Source organism: Malania oleifera, chromosome 7 (genome assembly GCF_029873635.1).
Source record: "Malania oleifera isolate guangnan ecotype guangnan chromosome 7, ASM2987363v1, whole genome shotgun sequence".
Taxonomy (NCBI): Eukaryota; Viridiplantae; Streptophyta; class Magnoliopsida; order Santalales; family Ximeniaceae; genus Malania; species Malania oleifera.
The window spans coordinates 77,813,346-77,834,397 of NC_080423.1; the positions used below are offsets into that span (position 1 = coordinate 77,813,346).

General features: G+C 38.1%; 1 protein-coding gene across 1 annotated transcript in view; it reads right to left on the reverse strand.

Annotated features, from left to right (window-relative positions):
* Window positions 1-9,224: 9,224 nt before the first annotated feature.
* LOC131160902 (cation/H(+) antiporter 20-like) overlaps window positions 9,225-21,052 on the reverse strand; it is a 52,754-nt gene continuing 40,926 nt past the window's right edge. Inside the window, exons 3-4 of the mRNA XM_058116777.1 lie at window positions 9,931-10,707; window positions 9,225-9,611 (exon numbers count right to left, since the gene is read on the reverse strand). Of these exons, the coding sequence (XP_057972760.1) occupies window positions 9,225-9,611; window positions 9,931-10,707 (1,164 nt within the window). The remainder of the gene's footprint in view (window positions 9,612-9,930; window positions 10,708-21,052) is intronic.

The window sequence follows — 21,052 nt, forward strand, 5'->3', positions numbered from 1 at the left end:
ACAATAAATTTCTCCAAAAAAAATTTTCTTAATAAGGTGCTGGAGAATCTAGGGTTTATGACTCAAAAATATTTTCACAAGCATAAGCAAATGAGCCTTTGAATCTTGCAATGGATGTGCAAGATTCACAAGCAAATAATATTAATTTCCAAGAATATTTATCAAATGAAGTATGTGGGAGAAAACTATGGATTTACTCTCAAAAGATATGATTTGAAAAATGAATGCAAGATGAGAGATAAATAATATGATCTGTAAAAACAAATGCCCAAGATAAATATAATGCTTTCTCAGAAATTTGATCATTTGGTTTGCACAATCGTGAAACCCTAGCTGCCATCGCGAAGGCAGACGACGACGGCCTGGAGCGCTGTTCCTTCTCCAGTGTCACTGTCGCCGTGAGTTCTTGCCGCCACGAACAATGACGGAGTTGGAGAGTATAGAGACGAGGAAGAGGACAATTCGCGAGTCTAGCCGCCGATGCGAACAACGAGAGAGTTGTCTTCTCCGGCTGCACGCATTGGATCCGTCACCCTACATGCTCATAAATGCCCCTTCGTTTGAAAGCCCTAGTCAGTAGCCAGTAGCCTTCGTTCAAAAGGAGGAGCATCTCATCCTGTTCCTTCTCTCTAGCCGTCGCAAGTACTTTCCTCATCTCCTCCGATCGCCGTCGTCGTAGACCCTATCTTTCTCTGGTCTGCGCAGAAGCTTTCCTATCTTGCGTCGCGGAGTTTTCTTGAAGCCTCTGCTTCTCAAACTTCCACCACCGGCTCCACAGCTCTACTCCATATTCGCTTCATATTTACTCCATTAAGTAACCTGGGGTTTCTAGCAATGCGATGAAATCCATTGAAGCATCATCTGGGTCGAAGGAGGAGGCACTCGGAGAAGGATCATTCGCCGGCGGCGACTGTTTCGCCGGAATCTAACACACACCTTTGATGACCTTCGCTTTCTAGCTTGGCTAGTCGCTTCCCAGCGCCACCGCTGCATTTCTCTCGTCGCTGTCACCGCTTTTCCTTGCGAAGCGAACGCCAAGACTTAAGGTTTGTTGTTTTTCTAAGGAGATACATGAGGGGTAACACAGAACAACGATTTGTGCCAAAAACTGCGAGCCGTCGTCGTCAAGAATAGATCACGGAAACTACAAGCCATCGCTGCTCAAGGAGTCGCCAAACAATGTAGGTTAGTCTATTTTCCATTTAGAAAAGTTTGAATTTAATCTCAATATATTGCAATGCAGTGTCTTCCCTCGCTGATGGCCTCACCGTTGGCAGGGAATGCCGTCCAGGCTAGTCCCGGGGTGTAGTCATATGCGCAAATTGTGAGTAAAAAAGTGGAGATGCCTGCTTTCAAAATTCCTATGAGACTGCCTGTTAATATCAATGGGGAATTGAGATTTATTTTCTCAGAAGCAGAGATGGTTAAGGCTGAGGAAGAATTTCGTTTTGCATTAGTAATGAAATTTTTGAGGAATCAGCCATCTATTGATAAAATTCAGCTTTTGATTGTAAAAACGTGGGGTTTGACAGAAATTCCAACGATCAGTGTTATGGATGATTATCACGTGTTAATTCACATGAAAAACGAACATGACTTTCTGCATGGCTGGGTAAAGGAAGGTAGAACTATGGAAGGCAATTCTTTTCGGATGTTCAAGTGGACGAAGGATTTTGATGCTAAAGAAGAATCCCCATTGGCTCCTCAATGGATTTTCTTACCGGGATTACCAATGCATCTTTACCGAACGGATTTTATTCAAATCATAGTGACTCGTTTTGGTCGTTATCTTGGAATTGATAATGCAACAATTAATTGTACGAGAGCATCCTAGGCACGTATTTGCGTGGAAGTTGACCTAACAATGGAGCCGGTAAAGGGATTTCTTCTTGTCTTATCTTTGAAAAAATGTATTTGGCAAGAGACCAAATAGGAAAAGATGAGTTTTTTCTGCTCTAAATGTTATCGGCAAGGACATACCTCAATTGTTTACAGGGTGGGAGAGAAGTGAAGGGAGGAGGAAAAATATAAAGAAAAAAAAAATATGGATACCAAAGACTAATGACAGTGTAATAAAAACCAATTCCGACATGGATAAAGGAGCAAAGAAGGTGGTGCAAGAAGGAGGACCCAGTAATGTGCATATGACGAAGCAGATTAATGATAGGGGCCCTGAAATAGTGGAAACTCCTGTAGTTCAAGAAAATGGGGATCATGCAAGGAAAAACTCTGATATACCGCAGAATGCATTAGAAAATAATGGGAATGAAGATTCAATAGAGAGGAATGAAGGGGAGTGTGAAGAAGTCAGATGTGATGATGATCCTCGAGTTTCAAATGATGAACCTCTATCTCAAGAGGAAGTGGATCACGTGGATAGTTCTAAACTGACTGAAGGTCAGGACCAAGGTTTGCAACAGGAGGATTTGGCTCGGGGTTATTCGTCTGAGAGGGAGGAAGGTGAAATATCAGTTTTAAAGGGCAAAGAAAAAATGTATGAGTCTGATACAGGGCAGGGATGGATTTTCATAAAAAATTCGGTGAGGAAATCTCAGAGGGTTCTCATCCGACCGAATAACTTAAATTTATGATGAATACAATTCTTTTCTGGAATATTAGGGGGTGTGGCAGGTCTAGAGGCAGGTTAAAGATGCTAATTAAAAAGTTTAATATTGGGTTGTTTGCTATTTCAGAACCGTTCGCGGCTAAGGAGCGGATGGTAATGCTGGGTAATTTTTTGAATTACAACCATTTTATATCTAATGAAAATCAGGGCGATAAATTGTGGCTATTTTGGAAGGATATAGATGCCTTTGAGGTGATTTCAATCACGACTCAGAAGATTTCTGGGTGGTTTTTTAAGGATGGACAAAGAATTTTGGTGAGTTTTGTTTGTGCCAAATGTTCTTATGTTGAAAGAAGAGAGTTATGGCGGCAACTGGAGAAGTGCCAATCAGATTTTCCTTGGTTGGTCATGGGCGATTTTAATGTGATTTGAACGGATATTGAAAGAATTGGTGGAAATCCAAGACCACTGTTACCTATGATGGAATTTAATGACTGCTTACATCATTGTGGTCTCTTTGATTTATCAAACACAGGCTCACGAATGTCGTAGTGCAATAGCCATGAAGGGGTGGCTCGTAGTTGGGCTAAGCTTGATCGTGTTCTTATTAATAATGGTTTTTCCAACCGATATGGTTCGACTCAATTCAAATATTTGAGTAAAAAATCATCAGATCATAGCCCTATGGTGGTGTATACAAATACGTCTTTCTCCCGGTATGGCCCTACCCTAGTTCGGTTCTTAAATATGTGAAGCTCACATGAAATGTTTTTTGTCGTACGTTAAAGATGTCTGGATTAGGAATGACTCGGCCTCGGGTCTTCTGAAACTTGCTATTCGCCTTAAGAGAACTAAAGTTGCATTACGTGCATGGAATAAAAATGTCTTTGGGAGAGTGGAAGAAAATTTAAAAGCTCTTGAAAAAAGGATGGAATATTTACAAAATTAACTACAAGCAGGTTTTTCTGAGGACGTCGAAGCTGATTACTTGACTACTAAGGTGGAGATTTAGGTGTGGGAGAAGAGGGAAGCATCTCGCTTAGGACAAATGGCGAAAAAAAAATAATTGACTAAGGGGGATCAAAACTCTAAATTCTTTTATTCAGTTATCAATCAAAAGCGGGATAAGAGTTGTATAGACCGTATGGTTCTAAACGATGGGAGGATATTGGAGGGTGCAGAAGCAATTCATAATAAGGCAACGGTTTTTTTTTTTTTAAGAATTTTCTTTTAGAGTCTTCAGCGGTTGAACCATGCGATCTGTTCGAGTTAATTCAAAGGCAAATTTTAGATGTTGATAATAATTTACTCTACGCTGATCCGACAGAAGAAGAAGTTAAAAGAGCTGTGTTCTCTATTCCCAAAGAAAGTAGTCCGAGACCGGATGGATTTGGATCTGAATTTTATAAATCTTGCTGGGATATTGTAAAAAAAGATCTCTTGGATGCGGCAATGGATTTTTTTTTAGGGCACTACTCTTTCCAAGTTTTTCATCTTCATTTATTGTTTTAATTTCAAAGGTGGATAATCCTTCTAGCTTTGATAAATTTCGGCCTATTAGTTTATGTTCCGTGGCTTATAAATTTTTTTCCAAGATTCTTGTTTTTAGACTAACCGAAGTTGTTGATAAGTTGGTCTCGCATGAACAAGGTGCTTTTATTCCTAGGTGAAGTATTTTTGAAAATATTACACTGGCTCAAGAAATGGTTCAGTCTTTGCACTAAAAAATAGCTGGCGGCAATGTGATGATAAAACTAGATATGGCTAAGGCTTACGATAGAGTGAATTGGAATTTTCTTCTGGAGGTACTTAAGGCTTTTGGCTTCTCTGAGAGGTTTTGAAAGCTCATAAAAAATTGTGTGGAGTCTCCATAGTTTTCTGTTTTGATGAACGAAACCTTTAAGGGATTTTTTCAATCTACGAGAGGCTTGCAGCAAGGGGATCCACTATCTCCTTATTTATTCATCATAATGGAGGAGGTTTTGACAAGGTTGCTTAGGAAAAACTATGAGACTGGTCGGATTGGTAAATTTAATCATCCGATTGGGACCCCATTGGTTTTGCATTTGTTATATGTGGATGATATTCTTATTTTTGCGAATGGTGGGAAGAGGTCTATGAGAAATTTAGTTTACGCTTTGGAAAGGTATGAGAAGTGGTTGGGTCAAAAAATCAGTAAGATTAAGTCAGCGTTATTCCTTTCAAAATACATCACTCCCGCTAGGAAGCATGGTTTATTGAGAATCACGGGTTTCATGGAAGGTAAATTCCTTGTTTCATATTTGGGTGCGTCTTTGGTGTCTGGAAAATTGTCTTCCAGGACATTGGAGCCTCTTGTGGAGAAGATTAGAAAGAAAATTGTAGGGTGGAAATCTAAGTTGCTCTCGCAAGGTGGAAGATTGATTTTATTAAGACATGTGTTGTCTAGTATGCCTATTCATTTGATGTCTGTTATTAAGATTTCACAGGTCACATATTCTCGCATTAACTCTCTTTTTTCAAATTTTTTATGGGGAGAGGTGAAAGATAAAAGGAAGATACATTGGCGCTCTTGGGGGAAAATTTGTAAACCTACCTCGGAAGGGGGTCTGGGCCTGAGAAATCTTAAGGAAGTTCAGAAATCTCTTCTCATGAAATTTGCCTTCAGATTGCTCTCTTCTAACAATTTGTGGGCAGATTTTTTCAGAACTAAATATTGCAGAAATGATAATTTACCAATAAGGAAGGAGAGACCAAATGACTCTCGGTTTTGGAAATCAATTATGGTCACCATTCCATAAGTTATGGATAATGTTAAAATTTTGGTGAGAGGTGGGAACTCTTCTTTTTGGTTCGACAGGTGGCTGTCATCAGGCCCGTTATCTGTGAGCATTGAGAATATTTTGAACAAGAAACTATGTATTAAGGATTCCTGGCTAAATAATAATTGGAACTCTGATTTAGTACGGGAATTGGTTGGTGCTAATAAAACAAGGGAAATTTTGCAATAGGTGCCGGTGGGTAAAAGTGGGCAGGATATTTTTGTCTGGAAGCCTGCCCCAGACGGTAATTTTTCTACAAAAATGGCTTAGGAGGCAGTGAAAGGCAGAAGTGATAATTTTTTGTGGAATGACTGGTTTTTGCATTCTTTATTGCCCATAAGAATCTCAATGTGTTTATGGAGAACCTGATTTAGATGCTTGACTGTAGGTGATAGAATTCAGACCAAAGGAATATTGATGGTTTCGACTTGTGATTGCTCCGTTCAGAGAAGTCAGGAAAACATTGATCATATTCTTTCTTTAGGAGAGGTGGCTTCAGAGGTTTGGCGTCGGGCTAGTGTGGCTTTGGGGATTCCTTTCCAACGATCTCTTCATTGGAAAAATAAAATGGCAAATTGGTTCCACTATGCAAAAAAATCATCTATTAAAGGTATTTTAATCGGGCTGATTCCATGTTTGATTACGTGGTGCCTCTAGAATCGAAGATGTAAAGCGAGAATGGAAGGATTATATCAAAGTGCAGATCAGATGTGGAGAAGTGTTCGATTCTAGGTTAGTTTTATTGCTGAGAGCACCATTTCTTTTCAAAAATTGAAGAAGTCCGACATTAAGATTTTGAATGAGTTTCAAATTAAGCATTAGGGAGTTTGCGATAGGCTTAGAAAAATTATTTCATGGGTTAAACCTCCAGTAGGGTGGATAAAACTTAATTGTGATGAGAGTTGTAGGGGCAATCCAGGTACTTCAAGAGGTGGAGGAATTATTCGGGATTACCATGACATGGTAAAAGCGGTTTTTTCAAGTTATTTTTGCAATGGTATGAATAATAGTGTAGAATTAAAAGCAATCAGGGAAAGAATTCGTTTGTGTACATGTTTACATTATGTTAATGTGATTATTGAAAGTGATTCGCTAATTGTAGTTGATTGGCTTCGGAAAGGTAGATGTATTTTGTGGTATCTTTGAGAATTTTGGGAGGAGCTCGTGGTAGAGTTAGAAGGAGTGAATGTCATGGTGATGCATCAATATAGGGAAGGCAATAATGTTGCTGATTTTCTTGCTAAAGAAGGAGAAATGAGAAACAATGTAATCTACAAAAAACAACACCTTCTACCACGTTATCTGAAAGGTATCCTTCGGATGGATAGGTGGGGTCTTGTTTCCGTTCGTCGTTAGTTCATCTCTAGAGTTTCGTTTGGTGTATTTCGTTTTGTTTTTGGTTGTTTTTATGTTTTTTTCTCCTTTGTTAGTTATGTTTAATTTTGTTTTTCCTAGTTTGGTTGGTTGGTGTTAACTTGTAACTACGGTATTCCTTCGCCAAAAGTGAGGGTATATTAATAAATAAATGGAGGTGCCGTCCTCTTTTACCAAAAAATAAAAATAAAAATAAAAATATAATGCTTTCTTGAAAATAGATTTTTCAAAGTAATAATAAAGAGAGGATAAAAAATGAGTATAAAAATTTGAGAGAATTTTTCTTAATGATTTTTGCTAATCCTATGCTAATTAAGACAAATGAAGGGTTATATATAAAGTTGAGTGAAAATATGATCGTTAGGGACACAAAAGGTATTTTTGAAAATATTTAATTAGGTTTGATGAAAAATAACCCTCTTTAACTGTGGTAAAAATTTTGCCAACCTGAGGGGTTCGATCAACCATATTCAAGGTTCAATCGATCATATTACTAAGTTCGGCCGACTGTGATATTTTTGAACTAAGGTTTTGGTCAACTGTCAATGGTGATTTCGAACCCTTCGTAGGTTCGGTCGACGATGGTTGTGGTTCGTTTGACCGTTCATGAGGTTTGGTCGACTGTGGCAACTTTGTACTATAAGTTCGGTCGACCAAGTAGTTGGGAGTCAGACACGTGTCATTTCGATCGACCGTGGAGGAACGTTTGCTTTAGAATGGTCCACCGAGCGAAGTCAATATGTTCACTTCTAGTTGGTTCGGTCGACCGAGCGAAGTCAATATGTTGACTTCTAGTTGGTTCGGTTGACCGAGGCATTTATACTGCCAAGGGTTTGGTCAACCAAGACAGTCAAACTTTGACTCAGGGCTGATTCAGTTGACCAAGTTGATTTGTACTAAAGGGTTCGGTCGACCGAGACTTTTGAATTAAGTCTAAAAACTTGACGTCGGTTGACAAAGTCATTCTTGACCCAATTTTGGACTTTAATTCAATTTTTGAATTAAGTCCAAAAACCCAATTTTTTTTACAAAACTAGGTGTGACCAATTAAGTCAACAGAATCGAAGAACAAACATAAGTCACAAAATGCGTTTCCTCCTCCACTCCATAATTAGGAGTCCATTCATCCTCCCTCCTCACAAAATAAATAAATAAAAACTCACCATGATGTTAACTCACTACTTTATCATTATGGTAAATGAATAATAAATTTGTTGAATTGCTGATTTTGAAAATACTTTTTTTTGCTTGCTTTTTCAAAATTGAATATACCTAATCTTTTGTTGAAAGATTTTAGGTCTTAGGGTAAGCACTCTTGTTTAATAAAGTGACACCACATAAGTTTGTGTTTATATGCGGTATTATTTTATTGGATAGAGCAATGTATACTTGGGCATGCAAGTCCCTCTTGGCTTTTACGAGGAAATATATATATATATATATATGCAGTTTACTTTAATTTTTTTAATCAATCAAATGAAAACTTATATTTCTTCACGATTCTATGGACAAGAAAAAAAGAGGACAAATTTAAACGGAGAGAATTAACTGATAAATTTAATTTCTTTCATTTTTATGCATATCAAATGTGTAGTAAGTGTAAAAAAAAAAAATAAAAAAAATAAAAAAATATTAATAAAAAACACAATAACTTGTCCATAAATAAGCACAAGAACTTGTGCAACAAGTTAGGAGCAATTTAGGAAAATTGTTTCAATATTAGTCTACTTTAAGATTTTTGAAGAATCCTACTATCTTATATATATATATATAAATTTTTCAAAGCTTTTATATGTAGTTCAGGAACATTTTTGAAACACCAGTATTTAAAAACATAAAAAAGAAGGTAATAGTTTTATTAGATTAAACTGTTAAACCATAGTAAAGTTTAGATTTTTTTTTGAGAAGGTAAAAGATTTTATTAAAATGAAAAAAATGAACAGAACTTATAAACGAAGAAAACGAACGAAATGGAAAACTGCCAACACGATAAAATTAACAACCCAAGCAACACTCCACAATGATACCAACACACTGAAACAACCTACTAAAGAAACAAATTAAAGCCTAACCACATATTAGCCTCCTAAATAAGCTAAAATATAATGAAACTCTTCCGAGTCCAAATTCGAAAGAATAGAATAGGGCCTCGACCACTAAGGGAGGCTAGAGAAACATGTAGAGAACACTTCGTCGGCTGAAGAGACACACTCCCTAAAGATCCTTCTATTTCTTTCTTTTCAGATTTTCCAACAAACCACACTCATAATGTTTGCCTTGAGATTCTTTCAGAAAGCTTTTGAGGAAGGTTGAATTCCATAAATTAAAGAACGAACATAAAACAAAATGCAGTTGTAGCAAGCAGCAAAATGAAGTCCATATAGTTCTATTGAATGAAGAGATGATTCACGTTTTCCAAAGTATATCTCTTAGAGTAGCCAAAAAAACAAAAATTTATGTATGTTAATGTGCACACTACATATTCATACGGTGGATTCCATAGTCGTGATTGCAACTTCATCCTCATCATCAACTTTATTGGCTTTGTGAATAACTTCTGGTTCAAGCTCCTCGTCAGTAGAGGCGACGACACACTGTTGGATCACTAGCACTGAGGACACAATGCCCTTCTCTGATGATGCCAACACCCCTCCTATTACCCCCAACTTCCCATCCTCAATATTCTCATGCTCAACTCCTTGGATGGCGGTGCTCGCAAGCCGTCCCCCACTGCTCTTTCCAACCACCACTAGCTCGTACTCCCCACGCTGCCCTATTGCCACGACCTCTTCGACAATGTTCTTTACCTCCTTCTCGATGTACTTCATCGTCCCCGCATGAATCTTTGCTACCACAGCTTCATCCACTTCCTGATCCATCAACACATTAACCCATATAAGCATTTTTAAAAAAAAAAAAAAAGAAAAAAAGAGAAAATATTGGTATCATTGTTCTAGTTGGTATTATCTAATCAATGGTAGTAAGAAGATAACACTTTTTAGTATTTTGAAATAAGAAGACACACACAGCACGTGTATCACATTAACCTAGATAAGTATTTTTTTTTTTTTAAAGGAAAGGAAATATAAAATATTAGGTATTGGTAAACTATCTAATCAATGGTAGTTAGAAACCACTTTTTAATGCTTTTAAATATGAAGAGGAAAACTAAACGCTCACTTATCTTACCGAGATCCTCTCAGAGCTCATATTGGCGAGAACAAACCTCACAATGGTGACCTCGACGCTAGGATTCTCCGCCATCCTCTCACCCAACTCCAAAGCCTTTCGATCATCAACCCCTCCAACGAACACCACGCACACTCTCTGCGTGCCGCCACACCTTCCACCTCTGCCAAATCCCCGGTCCACTAGCACCACTACCGTACATGGTGTGATCTCCAGAACCCTCTCATTAACCCCTTTCCATCCATGTCCCACACTAGTCTCCACCAACCCTTCCTCCCCCCACCTCCACTGCTTGTGGAAGGGCAATACAATCATGGCTGCCCCCTTCTCCTCCGCCACGTGACATATATCCTCGTGCATCCTCGACAATACCGAGACAGCCGTGGTTGGCTTCACTGTTACGCGACTGTGCTTCCCGTAGGCTGCGGCCACATGGTCCAGTGGCTCCCCTCGGCGGAAGCACCCAGTGAATGGAAAGCCGTTCTTGCGAGAGCGTTGGGCCATGGAAATCGAGGAGGGTCGGGCCGTGAGCTCGACGAGGTGCATGAGGTAGAGCCTGAGAGGGGAGCGATGCTTGGTTAGCTCGAGGAGGTTGATGAGGGAGGAAAAGTTTCCGGGGCCGTGGACACAGGCCAGGACTCTGAGCTTGTGATGCGGTCGGTGGTGGGAAGTGCGGCTGCCGCTGGGTTTGTAAATGGCCATGACGGTTGGAGTGGTTATGAAGGTGGTGAAGAGCGCCATGAGAACTAAAATGGCATACATCTCGTCATTTAGGACCTGCATGTGTTTTGTTTGTCAATTTTTGTATCAAGGTGATACACATACATGAATACTTTGCATAGAAAAATGAATAGCATGACTGAGTTGCAATAGGTGGTGTTCCAATTAGATAGATAAAATTTATTGCATCATTCGCAAACTAATCTAAGCAATGAAACTCATACCGTTGAAAATTAAACTTGATTGGGGATGGCTGGCAGCTTACCTCTGTTGAATTTGGGCAGGAGTTGGCCACCAAGCTCACCAACCAACCCACTATTATTGATTATACTGTTCTAATAATTGTTATAAATAGATGTGTGTGTATAATGTAAAATGTGGTATAGAGAGGGTGAATAATCAGTGAGAAGAGAGAAATTTGTATCTTGAATTCCTCTTGTAATTTTAATTTTTTTCAGATTGAAATTAATTAAGCATATTTGTGTGCAATCTTCACTAAGTTTCAATCACAACCAGTGATTGAGTGAGTCCTCTCCACCCTTCAATGGTATTAGAGTGCCCACGTTCGCTGAAATTTGCCAAACAGAAGTGAACAGAGAGAAATTCAAATTTTCTCCCAAATTTGAAGTTGCTCAAAATCCAAAATTGAGTATGCCATTGTGAAATTCACGTTGAGATGAGTCCAGAGGTGAAAACCACGTCTCAAACGGAGTTCGAGAGCCCCCACACGCGCCCTCACGTGCTGCCAACGAATTCAGCGTCAACAACATGTGTCTTACGTGCTGGCGAAACTATTTACTGGAGACGTCACACACCGCACGCGTCCTTACGTGTCTTCTCCTCCCGGTAGACGTGATTCGACTCGAAAATCCGATTCGCAACCTGACCCAGCTACTAGCAACCTGGATCCTGACCTGCAAGCACGACTCGACCCGGCTGATCGACCCGCATCCAATCGCTGACACACGACACACCCAGAAGTCGCCACGTGGCCATAACGGTAATTTATAACGTCGTTACTATCCATTAAGTTAAACCGGCCCAGTCAAATCGGTCCAGAATTATTTTATAGCGGGTTCAGTGTCATTTTGACCTGTTCTTTGCAACCCAAAACCGGTTTCTAAAGTTTTTCGACCTTCTGAACACAATGGTGACATTAGATTTGCCAAAATCTATCCCCATCACTCTGTTTTTTGATATATTAAATCTAATGGCTAACGGTACTACACAAGCTGTTATTCCAAAGTTGACATGGGAGAATTATGACAACTGGTCTATTCAAATAAGAGCCCTACTAGGTGCTCAGGATGTCATAGATATCATTGAAGATGGGTATAGAGAAAGCCCATCAAAAGAAGTTGAAGCAACTATGTCTGACGCTCAAAGAAGGACCTTGCAAGCCGATCGAAAGAAGGATTGTAAGGCGAAGTCCATAATCTATCAAGGCCTTGATGAGGCCACGTTCGAAATCATCGCCTTTGCCAAGACGTCTAAAGAAGTTTGGGACTCTCTCCATCAAACACAGAAAGGTGCTAACAAAGTGAAGAAGATTCGTATTCAAACATTGCGAGGTGATTTCGAATCTTTAAGAATGAAATCTACTAAATCTATTGTTGATAACTATACACGAGTTATGGTAGTATAAAATCAATTGAGAAGAAATGGAGACACTCTCAACCACGAGAGAATTTGTGAGAAAATTTTGCGATCTTTGGATCCAAAATTTGATTATATAGTGGTGACCATGGAAGAAACAAAAGATTTGGAAACCATGTCCGTAGAAGAACTTGTGGGCTCACTCCAAGCCCATGAACAGAAAGTCAATAGAAGGAGTGATGATAAAACATTGGAGCAAGCCCTCCAAATGAAGTTGTCCCTCACTACAGATAGATACGATAAAGGGGGAATGTCACAGTCAGGAAGAGAACGAGGCCGAGGATCTCGTGGAAGCAATTATGAAAATTTCGAATCCAGAGAAGGTGGTAGAGGCGGAAGAGGTCCCACTAGAGAAGGGCGCAATCAACAGAACTATGTCCCATGAGGTAGAGGACAAGGAAGAAGAGGGGGATACAATAACCGCTAGAACATAGACAAGAGAAACGTTCAGTATTACAACTGCCATAAGTACGAACACTACAGTAATGAGTGTATAGGTAATCCCCAAAATCACGAAGTAAATGAAAATGCTAAGTTTGCAGAAAAGGAGAAAGCTGAAGGAGAATCGTTGATGCTGATGGCACACAATTTAACCCACCAAGACCAAAATGTTTGGTACCTTGACTTTGGAGCCAACAATCACATGATTGGAAGAAAGAACATGTTTACTGAACTTTATGAAATTTCAGGGAGAGATATCATTTGGTGATCTCTCTAAAGTCCCAGTTCGAGAAAGGGGAAATGTCCTAATCAAGAGGAAGGATGTAGACCATGCTTTTATCTCTAATGTGTACTATGTGCCAGCCATGAAGACTAATATACTTAGTCTTGAACAACTTGAAGAGAAAGGCTACTGAATTAGCCTTAAAGATAAGTAGATGGTGATAACAGATGAACGAGTTAAGCTCGTTACTCGAGTACAAATGGCAAAGAATCGAATGTTTTCGCTCGCCATTCAACATGATATGCTAAGGTGTTTGAGTGCTATCATCAAAGACTGACTATGGAATCTCAAGTACGGACATCTAAATTTTGAAAGTTTGAAATTTTTTATAGACAAATTAATGGATTTATTTAGTTTTTAGATATTTGTAAAATTATTCAATCATATGATTATTTAAAATAAATTCTAAAATTTTTCTTTGGCCTAATTATAAAATTTTCTAAAATATAGATAAGTAGTAATACAATGCTTGTTGAAAATTAAACTTGATTGGAGATGGTCGACAGCCTACCTCTGTTGAATTTAGGCTGGAGTCGGCAGCAACATCACCAAAATCTCACCAACTTCTGCCACCATTGTTGATTATATTGTTCTAGCCTTGCTATAAACAGATGTATGCGTGTGTGTAATGTAATATGTGGTGTAGAGAGGGACATTAACCAGTGAGAAGAGAGATTTGTATTTTGAATTCCTATGTATTTTGTTTCAGATTATTATTGAACTTAATTGAGTGTATTTGTATGCAATCCTAATTGAGTTTCAATCACAATCAGTGATTGAGTGAGTCACCTCCACCCATCAGTGGTCTAAGAGAGGTCAGGTTCATTGAAATTCGCCAAACAGAGGCAAACAGAGAGAAACTCAAATTTTCTCCCAAATTTGAAGTTACTCAAAATTTATTTTTGAGTATACCATTATGAAATTCGAGTCGAGACAAATCCAAAGGTGAAAACCACGTCTTAAACAAAGTCTGGGTGTCTCCACATGCAATCCCACATGCCTCTAGCCCATTCTACGTCCTCCACATGCACCTCACGCGCTGGTAAGATTATTGACCAGCAAAGTCATGCGTTCCATGCGTCTTCACGCATCTTCTCTGCCTGGCTAACGTGATCAGACCCGGACACTCGATTCATGACCTAGCCTAGAAACTAGCAACCCGGATCTGGATCTGCGAGCACGACCCGACCCGGTTGACCGACACACGCCCACTCGCCGACACGCGGTATGACCCAAAGCCGCCACGTGGCCCTAATGGTAAGCACTGACGCCGTTAAACTCCGTTAAGTCAAACCGTTTTAAAAAAACTAGTCCAGAACTTCTTTTTGCTGGTTTAGTGATTTTTAAACCGGTTCGTTGTAACCCAAAATAGGTTCCTAAGGTTTTTTGACCTTCTGAAGACACTGGTGGCATTAGATTTGCCAAAATCAATCCCCATCACTTTGTTTTTTATATATTAAATTCAATGGCGAACGGTGGTACCCAAGTTGTCATTCCAAAGTTGGCATGGGAGAACTATGACAACTGGTCTATTCAAATAAGAGTCCTTCTAGGTGCTTAGGATGTCGTGGACATCGTTAAAGATGGGTACAGAGAAAGCCCATCAAAAGAAGCCGAAGCATCTATGTTTGATGCTCAAAGAAAAACCTTACAAGCAGATCAAAAGAAGGATTATAAGGAAATCCATAATCTACCAAGGCCTTGATGAGGCCACATTCGAAATCGTCACCTCCGCAAAGAAATCCAAAGAAGTTTGGGACTGTCTCCATCGAACACACAAAGGTGCAGACAAAGTGAAGAAGATTCGTCTTCAAACATTGTGAGATGATTTTGAATCCTTAAGAATGACATCTATTGAATCTATTGGTGACTATTATACATGAGTTATGGTAGTATCAGATCAATTAAAAAGAAATGGACTCTCAACGATGAGAGAATTTTTGAGAAAATTTTACGATCTTTGGATCCAAAATTTGATTATATAGCTATGACCATGGAAGAAACAAAAGATCTAGAAACCATGTCCATAGAAGAACTTGTGGGCTCACTCCAAGCCCATGAGCAAAAAGTCAATAAAAGGAGTGAAGAAAAAGCATTGGAGCAAGCCCTCCAAACGAAGTTGTCCCTTACTACAGATAGATACGACAAAGGGGGGACGTCACAGTGAGGAAGAGGATGAGACCGAGGATCTCGTGGAAGAAATTCTGGAAATTTTGAATTCAGAGAAGGTGGAAGAAGTGGAAGAGGTCTCACTAGAGGAGGATGCAATCAACATAACTATGTCCCACGAGGTAGAGGACAAGGAAGAAAAGGGGGATACAAGAACCACTAAAATGTAGACAAAAGAAATGTTTAGTGCTACAAATGCCACAAGTACGAACACTACAACAATGAGTGCAGAGGTAATCCCTAAAATCACGAAATAAATGAAAATGCTAACTTTGCAGAAAAGGAGAAAGCCAATGGAGAATCGTTGATGCTGATGGCAAACAAATCAACCCACTAGGACCAAAATATTTGGTACCTTGACTTTGGAGCCAGCAATCACATGACTGATAGAAATAACCTATTTAATGAACTTAATGAGAAAGTTTAGGGAGAGATATCATTTGGTAATATCTCTAAAGTCTCAGTTCAAGGAAAGGGAAATGTCCTAATAAAGAGGAAGGATGGAGACTATGCTTTTATCTCCAACATGTACTATGTGCCAGCTGTGAAGACTAATATACTTAGTCTCAGACAGCTTATGGAGAAAGGCTACTGACTTAGCCTTAGAAATAAGCAGATGGTGATAACAAACGCTCAAGATAAGCTCGTTACTCGAGTACAAATAGCAAGGAATTGAATGTTTTTGCTCGCCATTCAACATGATACACCAAGGTGTTTGAGTGCTATCATCAAAGATTGGCTATGGCATCTCAAGTACGGACATCTAAACTTTGAAAGTTTGAAACATTTAGGAAGCAAGGAGATGGCGAAAGGCTTACCCAACATCCACCACCCAAATGTGGTATGTAAAAGCTGTGTTCTGAGCAAGCAACACAGAAATAAGTTTGGAAAGCAAGCCAATTGGAGATTTACCATGCCGCTCCAACTAGTACACACAGACGTGTGTGACCCATTGAGGCCATTTTCAAATGGATAGATCAAATACTTTCTCACCTTCATTAATGATTACAACATGAAGACTTGGACCTACTTCCTGAAAAGGAAGTCAAAAATGTTTGACAAGTTCAAAGAGTTCAAATCTCTTGTGGAGAAACAGAGTAGCTATCGCATCATGTCACTCTGATCAGACCAAGGAGGAGAGTACAAGGATGAAACTTTCCTGGAATTCCTTAGGTAACAAGGGATTCAAAAATATTTCACACCAACCTACACTCCCTAGTTGAACGGTGTAGTTGAGAGGAAGAATCGCATGATCCTTAACATGGCCAGGAGCGTGTTAAAGGATAAGAACATGCCAAAATGTTTTTGGGCAGAAGCAATATCATGTGCAGTCTATCTACTCAATAGGTGTCCTACAAAGAATCTTGATACAAAGACACCACATGAAGCCTGGAGTACTCACAAGCCCAGTGTGAGTCATCTTAGAGTGTTTGGCTCCATAGTCTATGCCAAGATCCCAGAGGCAAGAAGGACAAAGCTAGAAGATAAATAAGAGAAGTGTATTCTTGTTGGATACAGTGACAACACCCTGGGATATCGACTATACAATCCAATCAACAAGAAAGTTATTCACAGTAGGGATGTTATTTTTGAAGAAAATGAATCCTGGAAGTGGGACCAGACTGAATCTTCCAAAGATGCAGAATTGACGCTTGAAGGAGAAGAACCCACACAGATAAAAGAAGTGGCTATTGAGTCACAAGTTCCCGAGTTGTAGACACCTCCACATGGTTCACCACAGAGGAATGAATTTCCATCACCAATTGAGCATGAAATCTCAGAAATGAGGCCTAGAGGTGCTCGTAATCTAACTGATCTGTATGAAACTACAGAATCAATAGAAGAGTATGTTACACTATATTGTCTATGGTTGACCAACGACCTGGTTGGCTTTGAGGAGGCTAACAAAGAAGACAAATGGAGAAAAGTGATGGATGAGGAGAATCTAGTTTACCATGAAAGAAGCAAACATATTGATACTCGGTATCATTTTGTCAGGGAGCATGACAAGAAGAAAGAAGTGGAGTTGATATCTTACAGAACATATGATCAGATTGCTGACATTTTCATGAAGCTACCCAGACATGATATTTTTGTAAGACTGAAGACAATGCTCGGTCAAGTTTAAGGGGGGATGTTGAAAATTAAACTTGACTGGAGATGGCTGGCTACCCACCTCTATTGAATTTGGGTTGGAGTCGGCAGCAACCTCACCAAAATCTCACCAACTTCAGCCACCATTGTTGATTATATTGTTCTAGGCTTGCTATAAATAGATGTGTGTTTATGAGTATGTGGAATGTAATATGTGATGTAGAGAAGGACATTAACTAGTGAGAAGAAAGATTTGTATTTTGAATTCCTATGTATTTTGTTTCAGATTATTATTGAAATTAATTGAGTGTATTTGTGTACAATTCTCACTGAGTTTCAATCACAACTAGTGATTAAGTGGGTCACCTCCACCCATCAATACTTTTCAAAAAGAAGCATATTCATTCTAGAAAATAATAATATGTTCAATAAAAATAATCACTAAAAGATAATATATTTTATTTTTAATATTAAATTGAATGGACAGAAATGAATAATAGGAAAAATCAATTTTAAAGTCCTGTGCATTGCATAATCTTTACTAGTTACAAACAAAATGAACTATGATTTCCATTTTTTTTTCTGGTAATTTTTATCCTTGGGTTTTATCTTTTGATTATTGTTAGAAAGAAAGTTAATTATGATATACTTATTTGATTTAATATTTGAGTTGTTACCGCTTTATTGGTTAGTTTATGAATGATATAGGAGAGATTATCTATCTAATAATTTCTTCTCAATTAGACATAAAAATTATCTACAATCATATGAATCTTACTCTATTTGCATGTTTGTGCATGGATGGAGTATTGACAATCATGCTACATTTAGTTGGGGGAACAAAATAAGATTGCAACAAGTATAATATTTTTAACAAACTATTATATATGATATAATTTATAAACTATTATATAGACATTTAATATTTTTAAAGCAAAATACTTGACAAAGTTGGTGGCTTGTTGCTATTTCAACCATATTGGAACTATATTTTTATATAATTCTTCTGTTTGTGAGTTGAACAACTTCTCGTTGTTGTTGTTTTTCTATTTAAATTCATATAGAAATGTAGATTTTTAGACACAATTTTTTGGGAATTCAATTGTGCCAATTTTTAAGGAAATTCATATGCATTAATTTTTTTTTAGGATGCAATTGATCTATATTTATTTTAGCAGTTTTTTTTTTAATTTAAAAATTTATATTCAAATGTTTGCTGATGATACAAACCTCTATTAAGATTCAAAAATTTCATAAATTTCTTTGAGGGTTTTTTTTAAAGAAAAAAATAAAGTGGATCTCTCATAAGGTTTCAAAAATCTTATGAACTTCCCTCGATATTTAATTTTTGGGATACTTACATTGCTTCCTTTAGCTTGTCTTTTGACGAATATTAGAGGAGGTTTATGTCATTTTTCAAAATCTCAGCAAGGAGGTTTATGGAAATTTTGAAATCTCAAGTGAGGCATGTGTCTTTTTTCCAAATCTCGGAAGAGATCTGTGAAAAATTTAAAGTTTTAAGGGAGATTGGTTTCTCTTCTTGGTAGAATTTAAGAGGAAGTTTGTGTCTTTTTTCCTTAATTTATCATTAGACCTCTGAATGATTCCAATTATTTGTTGAATATTAAACTTGATGGGCTTGTGAATGTCACTCGAAGGCCTCGGTAGTGCTCATTGGTGGTGAAGACCGGTTCTACCAGCAGTGTAATAGATTCCATTCTCTAGGAGAGTTTGATGAGATGAAGTCAAAGAAGAAAATATGGGAAATGGACACATTTCCTACACAGAAGAAAATTTGAAGCCATCACCTCTGAAAATCACGCTGGCCAATCCTCAACGTTTACCATTTTTTCTCCTATAAATTGGTGTTCGTTTTTCTGTGTAGTATGTGGTAGAGAAGAGAAGAATAACTAGTGAGAGAAGAAGAAATTGTGCATTTTGAGAGATCTTTGTATTTTTCAGATTATTATTGAAATCAAAGAGTGCTTGTGTGTAATTGAGTGTTTCTTCATTGAGTTTTAATCACAACTAGTGATTGAGTGAGTCCCCTCTACCCATTAGTGGTATCAGAGCACCACGATTTGGCAAAATTTTCCAAATAGAGGCGAATAGAGAGGAATTCAAAATTTTTCTAAAATTTAAAGTTGCTAAAAATCAATTTTTGAGGATACCATCGCATAGATCACGTCGAGACGAGTCCATAGGTGAAAACCGCGTCTCAAATAGAGTCCGGACGCCTTCCCATGCGCTCACGCGCGCCAACAGCTGATACTGTGTCGCCGAGATGCATTGCACGTGCCACCGTGAGTGTTGCCGGTGACGTCACGCGCCTAATGCACCATTTCATCCTACTAATGCGACCCAACCCATGGAAGAGTATGTTACTCTATACTATCTGTTGACTCTATGAGTCTCATCCTGTTTTGATAATGACAAAGCACTTGGTATCTTACTTGTGCATTGAGATTTTGAATAGGATAATGACGTAGCATGCCCAGATGATAAGTACGCTATGGAAGGCACGAGGAATACATAGTACATACCACTTGGCTCAATCCATGGAAATCGAAGAGCAAAAGGATAAAGGTAGATTTTCAGTTGTAATTTGTATTAGGTTTGATTGTATTTGCATAACTCATAATATATGATGCGAAGCTCAAAATGACATATAGATTGACCTTAGGATGCATATTCTTCATGACATATTCATTTGCATTGACCTAGGTTGGATCGGGCTGAATAAGAGGCAGCTCATCGACAATTCCCCTAGTCTCATCGATGAATGACTGAAGGTCACTCATCGCCGAACGCTCTGCCCTCGTCGATGAGAAAATACCGAGACCATAAAAATCTCAGACAACCCAATCGTCGACGAATCCCCTGTTCTCGTCAACGAGCGACTGAAGGACATTCATCAACTGATACGGACATTCGTCAACGAATTCGTGGCGCAGAACGGCGCTTCAGTGCAGAAATGGATGGAAATTTTTTAAATAAATGATCAAACAGTTGAAAATTGATCAAAGAGCGAGAATACTTATATATAACAACTCTAAACCCTAGGTTAATATTTTAGCACAACTTGGGAACAACTTTTGCACACCTTTTACTGAGCTTTGCCTACGTTCAACATATTCACATCAAGTTTGGGCATTCGTCAAGATCACCTTCAAGATCCACGTGCTTACACTCATATCGTCTTACGAAAAACTGGTTTGATCTTGAGGTTTGGTTAAGTTTTTTATTTAGCAATCAATCTTAGCTTTATAAGTTCATATACTCTATTATTCTTTCATATAAAATATTTATTGGGAGCAAGAACTTGAACTTCACATATATACTTGTCTGAAAAATATTTTGTAATATTCAAAGACATATTTTTATTCAAAAGATTTAATATTATTTTTGGAAAAGGAATTTGAGAACAAGAGATTAAATCTTTGTAATATTCAAAGTTATATTTTGATTCAAATATTTATATCTTATTATTCTTGCAAAAGTTATTTGAATGCAAACCCTAGTGTTTTCAACACTCATATCTTTAAGAAATTATTGTTGGGAAATATTGAATAAGCATTAGATCTTTGAAGCATCTGATACATATCTATATTTTTCATACAAAAATCATATTTTTTATACATCATTGGAAAAATCACATATTGTATCTGAGCTTCATATTATACCTTGTGAGAGTGCTTAGAACTGATTGTACTCATTAGCTTATTGAGAGGTGTTTGATTATTCAGAAAATTTATTATT